Source organism: Hyperolius riggenbachi, chromosome 10, assembly GCF_040937935.1.
Source record: "Hyperolius riggenbachi isolate aHypRig1 chromosome 10, aHypRig1.pri, whole genome shotgun sequence".
NCBI classification, from domain to species: domain Eukaryota; kingdom Metazoa; phylum Chordata; class Amphibia; order Anura; family Hyperoliidae; genus Hyperolius; species Hyperolius riggenbachi.
Window position 1 is genome coordinate 243,244,849 of NC_090655.1, and position 18,189 is coordinate 243,263,037.

Below are 18,189 nucleotides of genomic sequence, written 5' to 3' on the forward strand. Positions count from 1 at the left end.
ACCTATGACTTATTTGTCCTGCAAAGAAATTGCACTTAGATATGTATTACGAAAGTAAATCAAGTAGCGGAGTCCTTAAGCATCAGCATATTCCAGGCATGGATCCCAGGTCTTCTGGAACTGGTCCATTCTATCACAAGTCATTGCTAGCATTCTCTCGTAGACCATAAGTCTATGGATTCTCTGTATTACAGGTTTAAAGGGTACCAGAGATGTATCCTAGCTGAAAAAATGAAAAAGAAGTTATACATACCTGGTGTTTCCTCCAGCCCCATACGCGCTGATAGTTTCCACGCCGCTATCCACCGCTGCCCACATCAACGAGAACCGGCTCCTGTCGCTGACGTCATAGGAGCCGGCCTACGCAGAAGAAGTGCGCCCTCTAGGTCTCTCCATACACTGCTGCAGAGATACGCAAAGAGTGCACTTTTGCTACGCTTAGACTGGCTCCGACTGACGGAACAGCGGGGAGTCGGTTCTCGTAGCTGCGGGCAGAGGAGGACAGTGGCGGGGGATCTATCAGCGCGTATGGGGCTGGAGGAAGCCCCAGGTATGTATAAAATATTTATTTTTTCAGCTCTGGTTCCCTTTCAAGTACCAGTCTGGGTTGCCGCCATTGTGATGCAAGGTATGATTTAGCAGTCATGGCTATAAATTGAAACAAGCGGTGAGCAGGAAATTTTGTAGAAGATTTCTTATAACCCACTAGAAGTATGGCTGGATGTTTAGTGAAGGGGCGTTTGATTACTTTTGTAATGATACTGGAGATTTTATTCCAGAAAAAAAAAGGCTTTAGGGCATGTCCACCAGATATGATAGAGGGTACCATCATCAGGACATCCTCTAAAACAGGACTTGCTATTAGGGGAAATTGTATGGAGTCTAGAAGGTGTCAAGTATGCACGGTGGAGAAGCTTAGTGTTAGTTTCGATTGTAGAGTAGAATAAACTTCCCCTAAATAGAGACCAAGAGGACCATGTCTGTGGGGTATATGAGGGCGACAAATCCGTACTCCAGGCAGATAATGTAGGTAGGATAGGATTATTACCCACTATAGAGAGCTCAGCATATAAATAGGAGATAATGCCACCCTCCAAAGGTCTAGACATACACCAATCCTCGAATTAAGTGACAGACCTATCCAATTTACCCAGGGGACCAAGGTTTTAATATAATGATAAATTTGGAGGAGTTTATCACCAGTAGTGAAATGTTTTAAACAGTAGTGTTGTTGGGAATCATATAGCCAGTTAAAGGGATACTGTAGGGGGTCGGGGGAAAATGAGTTGAACTTACACGGGGCTTCTAATGGTCCCCCGCAGAGATCCTGTGCCCACGCAGCCACTCACTGATGCTCCGGCCCCGCCTCCGGGTCACTTCTGGAATTTCAGACTTTAAAGTCTGAAAACCACTGCACCTGTGTTGCCGTGTCCTTGCTCCAGCTAATGTCACAAGGAGCATACTGCGCAGACACAGACCATACTGGGCCTGCGCAGTACACTCCTGGTGATGTCAGTGGGAGCGATGACACGGCAACGCAGGCGCAGTGGTTTTCAGACTTTAAAGTCTGAAATTCCAGATATGAAGCGGAGGCGGGGCCGGAGCATCGGTGAGTGGCTGCGTGGGCACAGGATGGCTGCGGGGGACCATTAGAAGCCCCGGGTAAGTTCAACTCATTTTCCCCCACCCCCCTACAGTATCCCTTTAAAGGAGGGGTCCAGGCCTGGTGTAAAATCAGGTGACCCACGAAGATCAGTATATAGTGAAGGATTCCCCTGAAGAAAAATTTTAAAGAGAAATGCTTTCCATATTGATAGAGTAAGTCTAGTGCAAGGCGAGCCATGGGCTATAGATTGGGGCTTTGCCAGAGAAGACCAAATAACTGAGGTAAGATTATATGGGTATAAAAGGTATCTTTCTATTCGAACCCAGACAGGTACCTGATGCTAAGTGAACATAGGTGGTATATGAGCTAGTTGGGCAGCCCTATAGTAATTTATAAGGAGAGGGACCGAGAGGCCACCCCTAGAACGGGGAAAATGGAGACATTTCTTAGAAATGATAGGTCTTTTAGATCTCCAGATGAAATCATATATAGCTAATTGAAGGGGCTTCAGCTTGGCTGTCTTGACCGACACCGGGAGAACTGGGAAGTAATACAAAATCTTCGGGAGTTAGGTCATTCGAATAGCATGGATTCTCCCACTCTATGAAATGGGAAAGTAAGTCCAAGTTCGAAGTAAGTGAAGGAGCTGGGAAATTAGTGGAGTATAATTTGGATCAAAAATCTTAGAAAAAGAATTTGTAATTTTTATTCCCAAATATTTAATATAGTGGGTCTTATGTTGAAACCCGGTGGAGGCCACGACAGCCCTCTGAGTATGGAGCGGTGTATGACAGAAAAGAACCTCTGACTTGGAGACATTCAAGGTCAAACCCAATATAGAGCCAAAAGTGCCTAGGAGGCGCAGTAGGTTAGGTATTGAAACTACTGGATTTGTAAGGGTTAAAGCCAAGTCATCAGCAAAAAAAACAGGCCTTATAAGAGCTGCCATGAATGGAGTAGCCCCAAAGGTCCAAACTGAATCTTATTTTAATTGCTAGTGACTCCATCGCCAAGGCGAAAAGGGCCGAGGAGAGAGGGCACCCTAGACGTGTTCCTCTAGATATATTTACTGGAGTAGGATTATATATGGGCAATTTAAGGGTAGTGGTAGGACGAGAATATAGAATTTTAATGGCTTGAGCAAAGTAACCCATTATACCAAATTTAGCTAGAGCCCTGTGCATGTAGGACCAGGCAAGACTATCAAAAGCCTTCTCGATATCAAGAGCCAATATAGTTAGAGGGTGATTATGTAAATTAGCATGATGTATTATATTAGCTAATCGCTGAACATTATCCGAGGCTTGTCTAGAAGGGACAAAGCCCACCTGGTCCCAATGCACCAGGGCTCCCAAAACCTTATTAAGTCTTTGTGCCAAAATAGAAGTTAACATTTTATAATCATAATTTAAAAGGGATATGGGGCGGTAATTCTTGGGGAGAAAGAAGATAAGAACTCTGGGCGAACCTCCTTGCCTTTTAAAATAGAGTTCTATAAAGATTTAAGGTGGGGGAGATGCAAGTATCTAAATGTTTTATAATACAGGACTATCAGGCCCAGGAGCCTTATTTTTTAATGTTTTGATTGTAGACAGGATTTCTTCATCAGAGACAGGAACATTCAGAGCTTTAGCAGATTCTGCAGTAAGGACTGGTGTTTTAACTGAACTTAAAAACTCCTCCAGACCCCCGGCACCTCCGGGGTTAGGCTCAGTATAAAGATTTTGGTAAAAAGAATGAAATGCTTGATAAATCTTGGCAGGTTTGCTGGTAACTGACCCATCAGGGAGTTTAATCTTCTGAACATGGTTGATCAGTTGCTGCTGTCGAAGTCTCTGAGCAAGCCATCTATTTGGCTTATTCATGAATTTATGAAATTTGGACTGAGTCCATTTGAAAGACCTAGAAAGAAGAACATTTACCGGTATTTGTTATTTCACATCCTTAATAAGCTTGTAAATGTATAGAGAAGAATGTCTCTGATGCTCTGCTACCAGTCTGTTCAAATTATATTCCAGGTTAGACAACATTTCAGTATTAGCTCTTTTAGCCTGTTATGCTAATTGAATTAGCTTGCCTCAAATGACCAGTTTATGTGCACACCAAATTAAAGCTGGGGGAGTATCCGGAAGGGCATTGAAGGCAAAATAGGAGGACATTTCTTCATTTAAGGTGGCTATATTAGATGGATTGATAAGGATTGAATCGTTAAGACGCCAATTCCTTGCCTGTTGAATAGAGTATACAGGGGTAAAAGCTGTGAGGAGTAGATTAGAATATTTTAATCTTGTACATGATATGCTCCAACATGCATCACAGGGTGAACACCGCTCCACTCCACCAACCTCCACTGCAGTGCTCACCCTGGGCAGCAAGTCCAAAGTCAGAAGGAGAAGAAGAAAGGTCCGCAATTATCAGTAGAACGTTGATCTTTTATTTATGGACGTATCCAAAAACAACCACGGCAAGCATTACATAGCTGACATGTTTCGGACTGTCAGTCCTTAATCATAGCTCCAACCTTGAAAGGTTCTCAGCTTCAGAGAAAGGACAGAGAAAGAGGAGAAAGCTACAAGAAAACAGTGGGGGAAAAAAGGAAAAAAAAAGAGAGAAGAAAGGGACAGAGAACAAATTGGATCAGGTACAATACTCTAAAATTTTCCTTCAATTACTCCCCCACATCACATCATTATATTTCTTGGTGTCTTGTATTTTTTTTTTTACCAAAGAGCACATATCTTGATGTGAACTTCCATCTTATCCTGGGCTGCCAAAATTATCTCCTCCATGTCTGTAATTCTATTTATTCTGTTCCACCTCCATTGCAGGGGTTAATAACCCAGGCGCTTCATCTCTGCAAATGAGGCAGGATCTGCTGTCCCATGTCGCCACGGCTCTCCTGAAGAGTAAATAAAAAGCCAAAACACATTTATCTAGCTGAACAAACAATCCTAATAAAAAGAGAGTGCACAATTCAGAGTTAACATTTAACCCCATAAAGTGAAAATAAGAATGTGAGACTCCAGGAAAGTTCTGTATACCATTGGTACTACATATACTATTCATTATCTGTTGAGTTTATTTTCACTTCAAGTTAGCTGGGGAATTTGATGATGTTTCTTAAAAATGTGTGTATTGGGATAATATATGAGAAAAAAACATTTCCAAAGGTTTGAAGCAGAAGGCTACCACAAGGTCCAAGAATATTATAAAAATTCAGATGAATAAAGTAGCAGATGCATCTGTGATGACTTTATTTTGTGTATAACTGAGTGGCTCTGAATATTATGCTTGGTAAGATTGGATGAAGGCTGGCTGGCTGGCTTACACTTGGATAATTCATTTTATATCATATTTTACTTGATAACATGACATGTTACTAGATTTGAATGCTAGAAGTACAGTATTACGATCATATCAGTGTCTACTTATTATTTGCATATACTCTGTATATACTAATGTGAATACAGAACATTCTTTTCATACGTACAGAGTGGAATTGTTATTTTCATTTTCTAAAGGAGTATCATCAATTCAGTTCTTGTCTGTACAGTAGCGTTTGTTCTATAAAAATGATACTTGTAACAAATTACTATGGCGTCAATTCATCAAGGCTGTTCAATAAACAAAAAAACAAGTTGGGAAAATACCACATTCAGTATTTTAGACTTTTGTGTGCTAATCCATAAGCATTTTCGCAGGTGCAGTAGAGGTTCCCGAAGCCCAGTTATCGTAACAGCGGAAGAGTGTGAGTTGAGACAGCAGTACAATAGTACGAGGCATTCTGGCATCCCTTTAGATGGACATGTTTTGTTATACTGCCTCTGCTCATTTTGAATCTCTCTTTCCATGCGGTAACAGCCACGATGAAGTGATTGGTAAAATCAGTTGTTTTCAGCATTACCGAATGCGGTAATGCTTGGTGAATTGATGCCTATATATTTTGCAGATGTCACCTTGTTGGGTTCCGCAGGTGTTGTTAAGAACGGTGGACTCTGCAATCTCCAGTTTCCTGTGGGCTGGCAATGTACCAAGATTGGTGCTGTCTACTTTTAGGTTGCCTGTATGCCAGGGTGGCTTTACACCTGAGAGGTCATCATGTCTTGTGAGTCGGGCATCTGTTATCTCTACTCGTCTTGTTGCTTCCTGCTTACACAGATGGTGTCCTGCTGCATCATGGGAGATTACAGGAATTTCTTCCTTGTATTCCGTTATGTCCATGACACTTTTCAAATTAGAAATAGCAGCTACGCTAGGTGATTCCTGAAAAATTGAGCAGTTACCTACTGAAACATGTAAAATACTGTAGCAGCCACATTAGGTAAGGCCAGAAAAATTGAGCTGTTACCTGCATAAACATGTGAATAAGCAGCCACACTAGGTAAGGCCTGAAAAATTGAGCAGTTACCTGCATAAACCTTTGAATAAGCAGCCACACTAGGTAAGGCCTGAAAAATTGAGCAGTTACCAGCATAAACATGTGAATAAGCAGCCACACTAGGTGAGCCCTGAAAAATTGAGCAGTTACCTGGCAATTAAAAATTTGAATTTCAGGCTATGTATGAGATAGGCCAGAAGTGTCATACGCCAGGGTAATAAAATATATATATATATATATATATATATATATATATATATATATATATATATATATATATATATATATATATATATATATATATATATATATATATATATATATATATATATATATATATATATACACTGTATATATATATATATATTTTTTTATTTTTTTTTTTGGGGGGGGGATAAAGCCAATGGAAGAACTAAATGACATGCTGGGTGGTAGCAGATGGTGCCTGTGTCCAGGGCGAACATGGAACCTGGAGTAACTGGCGATGCACCAGGGTAGTAATGCATAGAAATTTAATTAGGGTCATATTACACATGTGTGCTGTAACCCTCTGGTATCCACGACACGTTCATTTTTATTAATGTCAAGTAATCAACACTGTTGTGTGCTAGGCGACTTTGCTTGTCTGTCATGATCCCTCCAGCTGCACTGAATGTCGTTTCTGATAGGACACTTTAGGCGGTGCAAGCCAACAGCTCCATGGCAAATTGTGACAGCTCTGGCCACAGGTCAAGCCTACACACCCAAACGTCCAGAGGTTCCTTGCTCCTCAGATTGTCTGCAATGATCGTTAACCCAAAGTAGTCGGATACCTGCTGGTGGAGGCGTTCTCTGAGGATGGATCCAGAAGTACCCTGTTGAGGCTTTGTGCAGGAGAAGGACCTCATATCGGACATGATCGCTACCTCACCTTTAGCATGAAATTGCACTGTTCTTGCAGGCGGGGGGTGTTACTGGCACCGCTTTGGCTGAAAATGTTTTTCTTGTGCTACTACCTACCTGAAAAGCGATATACAGCATCTGTCTCAACTTGGTGTGCTGTATTTTGGCCACCCTTGTTGAGTCTGGTAGCATGTCCTTCAGTTTGTACCAAAAGTCTAATAAAGTTGCCACCCACTACAGTCTGTGTTCTTAATGGATTTATGGATTTGATATGGGAGTCCTTCTTCAGACATGACAGCATTAACTGCCCTATTCTAACAAGTTCAGCTTTCAAAATTCATTACCCTTTAATTATATTTTAATTTAATCAGTAATTCCCTCTCATGGGGCTGTCTTTATTCCCTGAAAGCCCTATGAATATGCATTAAAGCTTTTGCATAGCTGCCCCCCCCCCCCCCCCCACACACACACACACACACACATTGGCGCTGATTGAGCAGGCTTGAAATGAAATGCATCATGTATAAATTTGCATGCCACCATTATTTTTTATAATATCTTGATCTGAAGAAAAGGAGGATGTTTCCTCCAGGAAACATGTTGACTGTTAGCCCAATAAAGTGACTTTTAGTCAGTTTCTGTTCCCCATAATCCTTTGATATAGTCATGGTATGCCATCCCTAACAATCACGTGACTTCTCAGCCCTCCTTACAGCCGACAGCTGCTAGCGACACTGAGACAGGCCGACACCTTTCCCTCCGCTGTGGATTCCCTCTAAGGTGAGAAACTGTTGCTTCTAGCTACGCCGCGCCTCCCTTCCTGCATCCTGGACTCCTCACTGAGGTATCATACTGACTGGAGAGCTTGGTCCACTGACTTCCATCCAAGAGGGACACAAGCTGACTAAGGCTGAGCCTTACTGACAGCCACTACATTCCAGGTGAGACCTGTCCTGAATAGGACAGTGTGATTGCAACTTTTTGCCAGTCTCAGAGCACTCGTTTGGTTTATTTTTACCATGCTGGGCAAGGGGGTTACTTGGCGCCATCATTTTTTCCACTTGAACATCTTAGGGATGGAATGTTGACTCTGTGGCGGTGACCATGAAGCGGGCAGGCTGGAAGGCGGAGCGGAGGAAAGCTGAGAACGAGGGAGGGAAGGAGGCATAAGGTGGATCACAAGGATGCTGGCTTGTGCTTTGAGTGCTTCTTGCCTTAAGGGCTTCATGCCACAGGGCCTTGTGATGGGACACAAGGTGCCTTCTCAGAGTAGTTACTACATGCGTGCTGGTCTTCCCACAACTAAGTTTCTCTTGACACAGGATGCAGATAGTGTTAGTTTTGTCAGCGGCAGACACATAGAAATATTTCCACACTAAAGAGCAGTGATGCTCTCCGGATTAAATTTGGATGAAATCCAAATGAGTTTCATTTGGATTTTATCCTCCTAATTAGTGCACCTGAGTGGGTGTTTGCGGGGGGTACCCAGCAGCCGTCTTGTTTAACCCATCCCACGGCATGTCCCACACTGCATTCCAAACCGCGTCACGTGACTACAAACACTTACTCCTTCAACCCGGAAGGATGAAGTGTTTGTAGTCACGTGACACAGCTTGGAATGCAGCGTGGGATGGGTTAAACAAGACGGCTGCTGAATAAGTTTAACCCCTCACACACACCCGCTCAGGTGCACTATTTAGGAGGATGAAATCCGAATGAAACTCATTCAGATTTCTTCTGGTGCTCATCCCTGCTAAAGAGCCTTGTTGAGCTGGTCTAGTGCCGGTAAAAGTGACCAGCGCAGTGGCTGTCTCACCCCTGGTGACATTGAGCTGAGAGAGAGGAGGAGGCATAAGGTGAATCACAAGGATGCTGGCTTCTGCTTTGAGTGCTTCTTGCCTTAAGGGCTTTATGCCACAGGGCCTTGTGATGGGAAATAAGGTGCCTTCTCAGAGTAGTTACTACATGCATGCTGGCCTTCCCATGACTACGTTTCTCTTGACACAGGATGCAGATAGTGTTAGTTTTGTCAGCAGCAGACACATAGAAATATTCCCACACTAAAGAGCCTTGTAGAGCTGGTCTAGTACCGGTAAAAGTTACCGGCGCGGTGGCTGTCTGACCCCTGGTGATGTTGTCGCAACTTGCTGTTTGCCTCCTGTCCCCTGTGACCTCTCCCTACCTCCTACCCTTTTCCTCTCTCTGTGAGACTTGGCCTCTCCCTCTGAACTCTCCTCCTCCTGTTCCCCTCTTGTGGGCACCCATGAGCCATCCATCACCACATCCTCATCACCCTCATCCCTTACAGTTTCAAGCTGACAGTAGGCTGCAGCAGCAGGTACATTACACCTTGTGGTGACCTGGGGAATTGTCTGAGTGTCTGCCTTGCTCCTCTCCTTCATCTGATGGCAAGAACACTTGTGTGTCACTCTGGTTCATTAATGACTGGGGAAATAGCTCCTCTGAGCAATCAAATTCAGTTGGATGGGCTGTGATGGTGGAGGTGGTGTAACACTTCACCACAGCAGAGGAAGGTGCAGGAACGTTGGCAGCAGAACAGGTAGAAGAGGTGAACCACCTCTTCTGCATTCTGGAAAGTAATGGCTTTCTTCTGCAGAAGATCACACTACCGCGGGATGACTCACCACCACAAACTAGAACCTCCATTATTTGGCTGGCCTTTGCTTGTCATGTCTGGTTTTGTGAGTGACCAGCCAAGGAGTAATGTCAAAAATGTCTGTGACACTTCACCAACACACTGACTGTCTGTTATCTCAGAAAAAACTCACAATATGGTTAGGTGACAAAGCTGTGTTCTTTTTCTAACGCTGTGCAATAATCACTCAGTGACACAAAAGTCTGTGACACTGTATTTCTTTAAAGGACACAATGGTATTGATTAGAGATGGGACGACGAATCCGGCGAATCCACGAATCCCTCGAATATTGGGAAATATTCGAGATTCGTGGATTCGAATCCCGACGCCATTTTCCACTTTACGAATCCGCCGAATCCCGACGCTGCATCGCCGCGCATCCGCCGCTCGCACTCGTCCTCCTCCGACCCGCGCCTCCTCCGACCGCCCCGCACCTCCTCCGCCCGGCCGCCCGCATACTTTGTATCAACTCACCCGTCCAGTGGAGCGCAGACAGAGCGGCAGACCTCTCGCTGACTTCCTGGTTCCCTCTAGTGACGGCTTTTACAATGACGTCATCAGTAAAAGCCAGTCCGGCCACTAGAGGGAACCGAGAAGTAAGGACGAGGTCTGCCGCTCTACGCTCCACTGGACATGTGAGTTGATACTTATGCAGGGGTGAGCGAGGAGGCACGGGGGACGGAGGAGGCCATGGGGGTGAGCGGAGGAGGCACGGGGGGGAACGACACCTACCTACCTACCACTTTACCTACCTACCTGCCACTATACCTACCTAAAGGCCCCCTATACGTACCTACCTACCTACCGGGCACTATACCTACCTAAAGGCCCCCTATACTACCTACCTACCTACCGGCCACTATACCTACCTACATACCTACCTATACTTAAGGCCCTATACCCTGCTACCTATACTGAAGGTCCCTTTACCTACCTAAAGGCCCCTATACCTACCTACATACCTACCTATACTTAAGGCCTCTATATACCCTGTTACCTATACTGAAGGCCCATATACCCTGCTACCTATACTGAAGGCCCATATACCCTGCTACCTATACTGAAGGCCCCTATACCCTGCTACCTATACTGAAGGCCCATATACCCTGCTACCTATACTGAAGGCACATATACCCTGCTACTTATACTGAAGGCACATATACCCTGCTACCTATACTGAAGGCACATATACCCTGCTACCTATACTGAAGGCACATATACCCAGCTACCTATACTGAAGGCACATATACCCTGCTACCTATACTGAAGGCCCATATACCCTGCTACCTATACTGAAGGCACATATACTCTGCTACCTATACTGAAGGCACATATACCCTGCTACCTATCCTGAAGGCACATATACCCTGCTATCTATACTGAAGGCCCCTATACCCTGCTACCTATACTGAAGGCCCATATACCCTGCTACCTATACTGAAGGCCCATATACCCTGCTACCTATACTGAAGGCACATATACCCTGCTATCTATACTGAAGGCCCCTATACCCTGCTACCTATACTGAAGGCCCATATACCCTGCTACCTATACTGAAGGCCCATATACCCTGCTACCTATACTGAAGGCACATATACCCTGCTACCTATACTGAAGGCACATATACCCTGCTACCTATACTGAAGCCCTATATACCCTGCTACCTATACTGAAGGCCCATATACCTTGCTACCTATACTGAAGGCACATATACTCTGCTACCTATACTGAAGGCACATATACCCTGCTACCTATCCTGAAGGCACATATACCCTGCTATCTATACTGAAGGCACATATACCCTGCTATCTATACTGAAGGCCCCTATACCCTGCTACCTATACTGAAGGCCCATATACCCTGCTACCTATACTGAAGGCCCATATACCCTGCTACCTATACTGAAGGCACATATACCTTGCTACCTATACTGAAGGCCTATATACCCTGCTACCTATACTGAAGGCACATATACCCTGCTATCTATACTGAAGGCCCCTATACCCTGCTACCTATACTGAAGGCCCCTATACCCTGCTACCTATACTGAAGGCCCATATACCCTGCTACCTATACTGAAGGCCCATATACCCTGCTACCTATACTGAAGGCACATATACCCTGCTACCTATACTGAAGGCACATATACCCTGCTACCTATACTGAAGGCCTATATACCCTGCTACCTATACTGAAGGCCCATATACCTTTCTACCTATACTGAAGGCCCATATACCTTGCTACCTATACTGAAAGCTACCAATATTGAAGGCACCCATACCTAGCTAGCTATACTGAAGGCACCTTTACCTCGCTACCTATACTGCGGGCAACTATACCACGGATCGCACAATTCGTATGTGCAGGATTCGTTAGATTCGGGATTCGAAAGGTTCGAGATATTCGAGAACCTTTTTAGATTCGGATCCGGATTCGGATTCGAAGAAATTGTGGATTCGTCCCATCCCTAGTATTGATTCACTATAGCAAATAGCATGCCTTATCGGAGTTAACATGCCTTATCAGAGTAGCATAGCGAGTGCTACCAACTTATGCATGCTAATTGGCAATGACGAGAGCTCCACTCGTCCTGAGCTCCTGTGGGTCCAATCACTTTATAGGACATTGTCCCCGCACTTTGATTGGTCTATCTACTCAGAATGAGGCCTCAAATTGACTATTGGGGTCCCTAGTTGGTGCACTGCAAGAAGCAGAGCACCTAGGACGCAGCTACACAGCACAATATATACAATACAGATTATTTACGCTGTCCCTGTATATGCAGCACAGCAAGCAGCAACTCCGCTCCCTACAGTAACTAAGGCAGACTGTAAAATGGTAGCCGAGATCGTGCCTTTTATAGGGGGAAAGTGGCCCGAGTGGTGATCAGGTCGGTCCCACCCAACTTCAGGGGGAAGGGTCAAAGAATGGCCCTATGGAAAAGTATAGGGCTGGCATGAGCAGCAAGTACTGTTCGCTGCTAAGGTGAGCTGGCGAACTGCGGAAGTTTGCCGGGAAATGTTGCTCATTAAAAGACCAGCGTTTATTACCAGATGTTTTTTTACCTAAGTAATAAGCAAAGAAATGTTACATTGCATTGATACTGGACTAGTGACTATTATGCCCAATGACGTTGTACTCCTACATGATGATCCTTATCTGACTAGAATGTTCTTGAGATTTTTCCAGTGAGAGATGTTTCATATCTGAACTTGTGCATGTAGCTACTGTATCAAATTCAAACTTCTTCTTATCAGCTAGTACAAAACCGATGCATCTGCAGGTGTTCATGTATTAAGTTTCATGTCACATTATAGGTGTTTACTTGGCAATGTGAACATGTTATCAGTATAAAAGAAAGTAAACAGCGAATAAATCTCTGAGTGAAATATGAACGGAACCTGTGTCTATTGTGTCATTATTTCACCCCGGTATAGAGATAAAGATAATAATAAAGGATCTACCAATAGACTGTGTCCTGAGCCCATAAAGAACGTATTACTTTTCAGGTGAGGTTTGGGGGATTGGATTGTTTAATAGCTTATATGTGGAGGGTAGTAGAGATGACTTTGGCTCTTTTTGGTTCAGCCACGCCCAGGATGGGTTGATTTGAAGGATATGAAACTCCCTCTCTTTTGCCACACCCTTCTGACATCATCCCCTCTGCTCTCCAGTGACCAGGAGGTGGGCGAGTTCATATAACCCACTTTAAAGGACAACTGTAACGAGAGGGATATGGAGGCTGCTATATTTATTTCCTGTTAAGAAATACCAGTTGTTTGGCTATCCTGCTGATCCTCTGTCTGTAATACTTTAAGGCTGGGAATACACGGTTTGTTTCTGACGCTCAATTCTATTATCTTCCGCTAATTTTTCTCATCTTTTTCCATTCACTTCTATCAGAAATCGAGCGGGGAAACGATCGAACGGGAAATCGGACATGTCGTAAATGATCTATCGTGCCATCGAAATAACTCAAAAACGAACCGTGTATTCCCAGCGTTAGCTTTAGACCTTGAACAAGCTAACGCTGGGATCAGGCGTTTCTGGCATGATTAGCCACATGCCTGTTTCTGGTGTCATTCAAACACTACTGCAGCTAAATAGATCAGCAGGGTTGTCATGCAACTGGTATAGTTTAAAAGGAAATAAATATGGCAGCGTCCATATTCTTCTCACTTCAGTTGTCCTTTAAATGTACATACAGACACAGAACATTTATATTGCGCTAGAGCTGCAGGCACTAAGACATGCTCTATAGGCAGTAGCAGTGTTAGCAAGGCCGGTGTTCGCACTAGGCACTGTAGGCACATGCCTGCAGGCGTCTGCTGTGGGAGAAGCGGCTCACGTGGTAATATACCGCCTGTCTTCCTGATCGTCGAACACAGCCCCTTTTGATTGTGCTGCCGCCGCTGTTTGGATGACAGGAGTACAGAGCTTTTTTGTCTTCCACGTTTTTTTCTGCGATTTTCTGCGCGTTCGCTCATTTTTGTGGGCATTTTTGTAAGCGCTTTTGCATAGCGCTTCCATCTTTTGATCCGGAAAAAATAAAATAACGCTCACGCAATTGATTGTCAAAACGATTTTTTGAGCATTTTGCGTTTTTCCTATACTTTCCATTAAGGCAAATCGCCTCAAAAATGGCCCAAGCACCGCTTTTCAAAGCTGAATGCAAAAGAACCGCTCTGATATGAACTCTCTCATAGAGAATCATTGCACAAGCGCTTTCAGTCAAATTTTGAAAATCGCCCATGTTTAAAATTTTACAGAAACACCTGCAATGTGAACAAGGCCTAAGTGTATAGTGCAGCCTCTTTGTGTATAGTGCAGCCTCTCTGTGTACAGTGCCGCCTCTCTGTGTACAGTGCCGCCTCTCTGTGTACAGTGCCGCCTCTCTGTGTACAGTGCCGCCTCTCTGTGTACAATGCAGCCTCTCTGTGTACAATGCAGCCTCTCTGTGTACAATGCAGCCTCTCTGTGTATAGTGCAGCCTCTGTGTATAATGCAGCCTCTCTGTGTACAATGCAGCCTCTCTGTGTACAAGGCAGCCTCTCTGTGTACAAGGCAGCCTCTCTGTGTACAATGCAGCCTCTCTGTGTACAATGCAGCCTCTCTCAATGTGTACAATGCAGCGTCTCTCTGTGTACAATGCAGCTTCTCTGTGTACAATGCAGCTTCTCTGTGTACAATGCAGCTTCTCTGTGTACAATGCAGCCTCACTGTGTACAATGCAGCCTCACTGTGTACAATGCAACCTGTGTATAATGCAGCCTCTCTGTGTACAATGCAGCCTCTCTGTGTACAATGCAGCCTCTCTGTGTACAGTGTGGCCTCTCTGTGTACAATGCAGCTTCTCTGTGTACAATGCAGCTTCTCTGTGTACAATGCAACCTGTGTATAATGCAGCCTCTCTGTGTACAATGCAGCCTCTCTGTGTACAATGCAGCATCTCTGTGTACAATGCAGCCTCTCTGTGTATAATGCAGCCTCTCTGTGTATAATGCAGCATCTCTGTGTATAGTGCAGCCTCTCTGCGTACAACGCAGCCTCTCTGTGTACAATGCAGCCTCTCAGTGTAGCCTCTCTGTGTACAATGCAGCCTTTCTGTGTATAGTGCAGCTTCTCAGTGTAGCCTCTCTGTGTACAATGCTGCCTCTCTGTGTACAATGCTGCCTCTCTGTGTACAATGCTGCCTCTCTGTGTACAATGCAGCCTCTATGTGTATAGTGCAGCCTCTCAGTGTAGCCTCTCTGTGTATAATGCAGCCTCTCTGTGTACAATGCTGCCTCACTGTACAATGCAGCCTCACTGTACAATGCAGCCTCACTGTGTATAATGCAGCCTATCTGTGTACAATGCAGCATCTCTGTGTACAATGCAGCCTCTCTGTGTACAATGCAGCCTCTCTGTGTACAATGCAGCCTCTCAGTTTGATCTCACTAGGGATGAACGTTCCGCATCTATATGCTGTTCTCAATGACTTGGAACAGAACACAAACTTGAAGCACAGCAGGTCGCGGCATGAGGGGTTAGATCACTCCTGACACCTCCTCCGTGCGCTGCCCTCCAGCTCACAATACTCCCTCCTTCACAGCCCAAAAAGAGGAAGTAGATGGTGAGCTGAAACGCACCATGGAGGGTAGCGCACACATGAGGTGTCAAAGGTGACTTAAAGGGACACTGTAGAGGGGTCGGGGGAAAATGAGTTGAACTTACCCGGGGATTCTAATGGTCCCCCGCAGACATCCTGTGCCCACGCAGCCACTCACCTGCGTTGCCATGTCCTCGATCCTGCTGATGTCACCAGGAGCATACTGCGTAGGCCCAGTATGGTGTGTGTCTGCGCAGTACGCTCCTGGTCACATCAGCAGGAACGAGGACACGGCAATGCAGGCGCAGTGGTTTTCAGACTTTAAAATCTGAAATTCCAGAAGTGAACCGGAGGCGGGCCTGGAGCATTGGTGACTGGCTGCGCGGGCACAGAATGTCTGCAGGGGACCATTAGAAGCCCCGGATAAGTTCAACTCATTTTCCCCCGACCCCCCTACAGTATCCCTTTAAAGAAAACCTGTAACGAGAAAAAGTTCCCCAGGGGGGTACTCACCTCGGGTGTGGGAAGCCTCTGGATCTTATTGAGGCTTCCCCCGTCCTCCTGTGTCCCACGGCGGCAGCGAAAAAGCTCCTGAAATGGTGGGGATGTAAATATTTACCTTCCCGGCTCTCCGCTTGGAGATAAACGGAAATACTCGATCGTTGTCGGCCCGCTCTACTGCGCAGGAGCAAGTCTCCTGCACCTGCGTAGTAAAGTGGACCCGACGGAGATCAGCTATTTCCGCCTATCTCCGTGCTGAGAGCCGCAACAGCGCCCCGCTGGAGCCAGGGAAGGTAAATAAATGTAGCTTGTCAGGCTTGTCGACCCTGGATTGTCTGAGACTTCGGGGGAGCCAGCGCTGGATTGCCTGCAGTTACAGGGGGGGGGGGGGAAGCCTCATTGGGACCCTGAGGCTTCCCCCTCCCGAGATGGGTGCCCCCCAGGGGAACTTTTTTTTGTTACAGAGTCTCTTTAAACCCCCATGCTGCGGTCCACTGTTTCAAATCCGTGTTTTTTTTCGGAGCATTCGTTTGTGGGATCCCTAGGATCATCCCTAGATCTCACTGACGTGTAGGACATGCTGAGCCTTGTGGTTCCACAGAGGCTGCATCCGTTACAGGTTTTTGAGGTATTAAACATTACTGTAGAATGCCAGACAAAATTCCTCCAAACACCAAATTGTTGCCTAACCCTAAATTAACACTAACCTACATGGCCACACCTAAATCCCCTTCTAATCATTAACCTCCTTGGCGGTAATGATGAGTTCAGCTCGTCCATTACCGCCGGAGGGCGCCGCTCAGACCCCGCTGGGCCGATTTTCTTCATTTTTTTTTTAAAACACGCACCGAGCACTTTGTTTGCTGCGTGTCCACTCTGATTGCCGCCGATGCACCGCTACCCGCCGTGTTAGAGGCCCCCCCCGAGACCCCGTGCGCAGCCTGGCCAATCAGTGGCAGGCAGTGCTGCGGGGTGGATCGGGACTCCGGATGACGTCACGACGTATGACGTCATCACGATCGTCGTCATGGCAACGGGGGAAGCCCTAAAGGAAATCCCGTTCAGAACGGGATTTCCTTATGGGCAAGTGCGCCGGCGGCGATCGGAGGGGTGGGAGGGATGCGGAAGGGAGGGGGGAATCATGTAGCTAGTGCTAGGCTAGCTACATGATAGAAAGAAAAAAAAATAGTGCTGCGCATCCACCTTGGCGATCTTAATAGAACGCCAGGGTGGCTAATCTAGAAGCTTTTTCTGTTTGTTGTTGGTAATACATATCTTTGGTATTATCTGCATACTGTTGGTATACTCTACTTGAGTTTGGTTATGGCTGCATTACCTTGCATGGTTAATATAATAGGTAAAAGAGGGAGTAAGTTGTGGGTGTGGCCTGTACTGAGGGGCAGGGTTTAAGGCGCCAAAACTAATGTGCCTATAGGCTCCCTAGCTTTAAATCCGGCCCTGAGTGTTAGGGAGTTTTGCCCAAGGTCTCCTACCGAATAGGTGCTGGCTTACTAAACAGGAAGAGAGGAGATTTTAACCCAGGTCTCCTGTGTCAGAGGCAGAGCCCTTAACCATTACAATATCCAGCCAATCAGTATATTTATGATGATCTATAATAATACACCCCCCCCCCCCCCCCGGATTGGCCACACGTGCATCGGCACATGCTTTTTCAGCGATACAGCATTTGTAGTGGCTTGGCATGTGCGATGGCCAGAAAGATAGTGCATGCACTCCTGCCCCTCACAGCGTAGCACTCACCACCAGCTAGTGATGTTAATAATAGACAACTGAGTGCAGGTGAATCCACAATGGAGGCAGCAGTTTAGTGATGGTCATGTCTAGGAGAAGACATGGAGACAGTTGACAGATATGGAAGTTTCTGATTTGCTAGGCATGATCATGTGCTAAATCAGGATGTGATCACAGAAAAACAGAGCTTTGCAAATCTATCCGCTGATCAAACAAATCACTTGCTTCTCCATGAGTTCTCCTAGACACAGATGACCATTACTAGAGCAGTTAGCCTATTCGCCTTCCTTCTAGTGTTGTCCGGATCATGAAAGATTCGGAT

At 45.5% G+C, this 18,189-nt stretch overlaps 1 protein-coding gene across 1 annotated transcript in view; it reads left to right on the forward strand.

Moving 5' to 3' along the window:
• LOC137537022 (uncharacterized) overlaps positions 1–18,189 on the forward strand; it is a 135,884-nt gene that overhangs the window by 9,145 nt on the left and 108,550 nt on the right. The window contains exon 3 of the mRNA XM_068259178.1: positions 195–550. Coding sequence (XP_068115279.1) covers positions 195–550 — 356 coding nt within the window. The remainder of the gene's footprint in view (positions 1–194; positions 551–18,189) is intronic.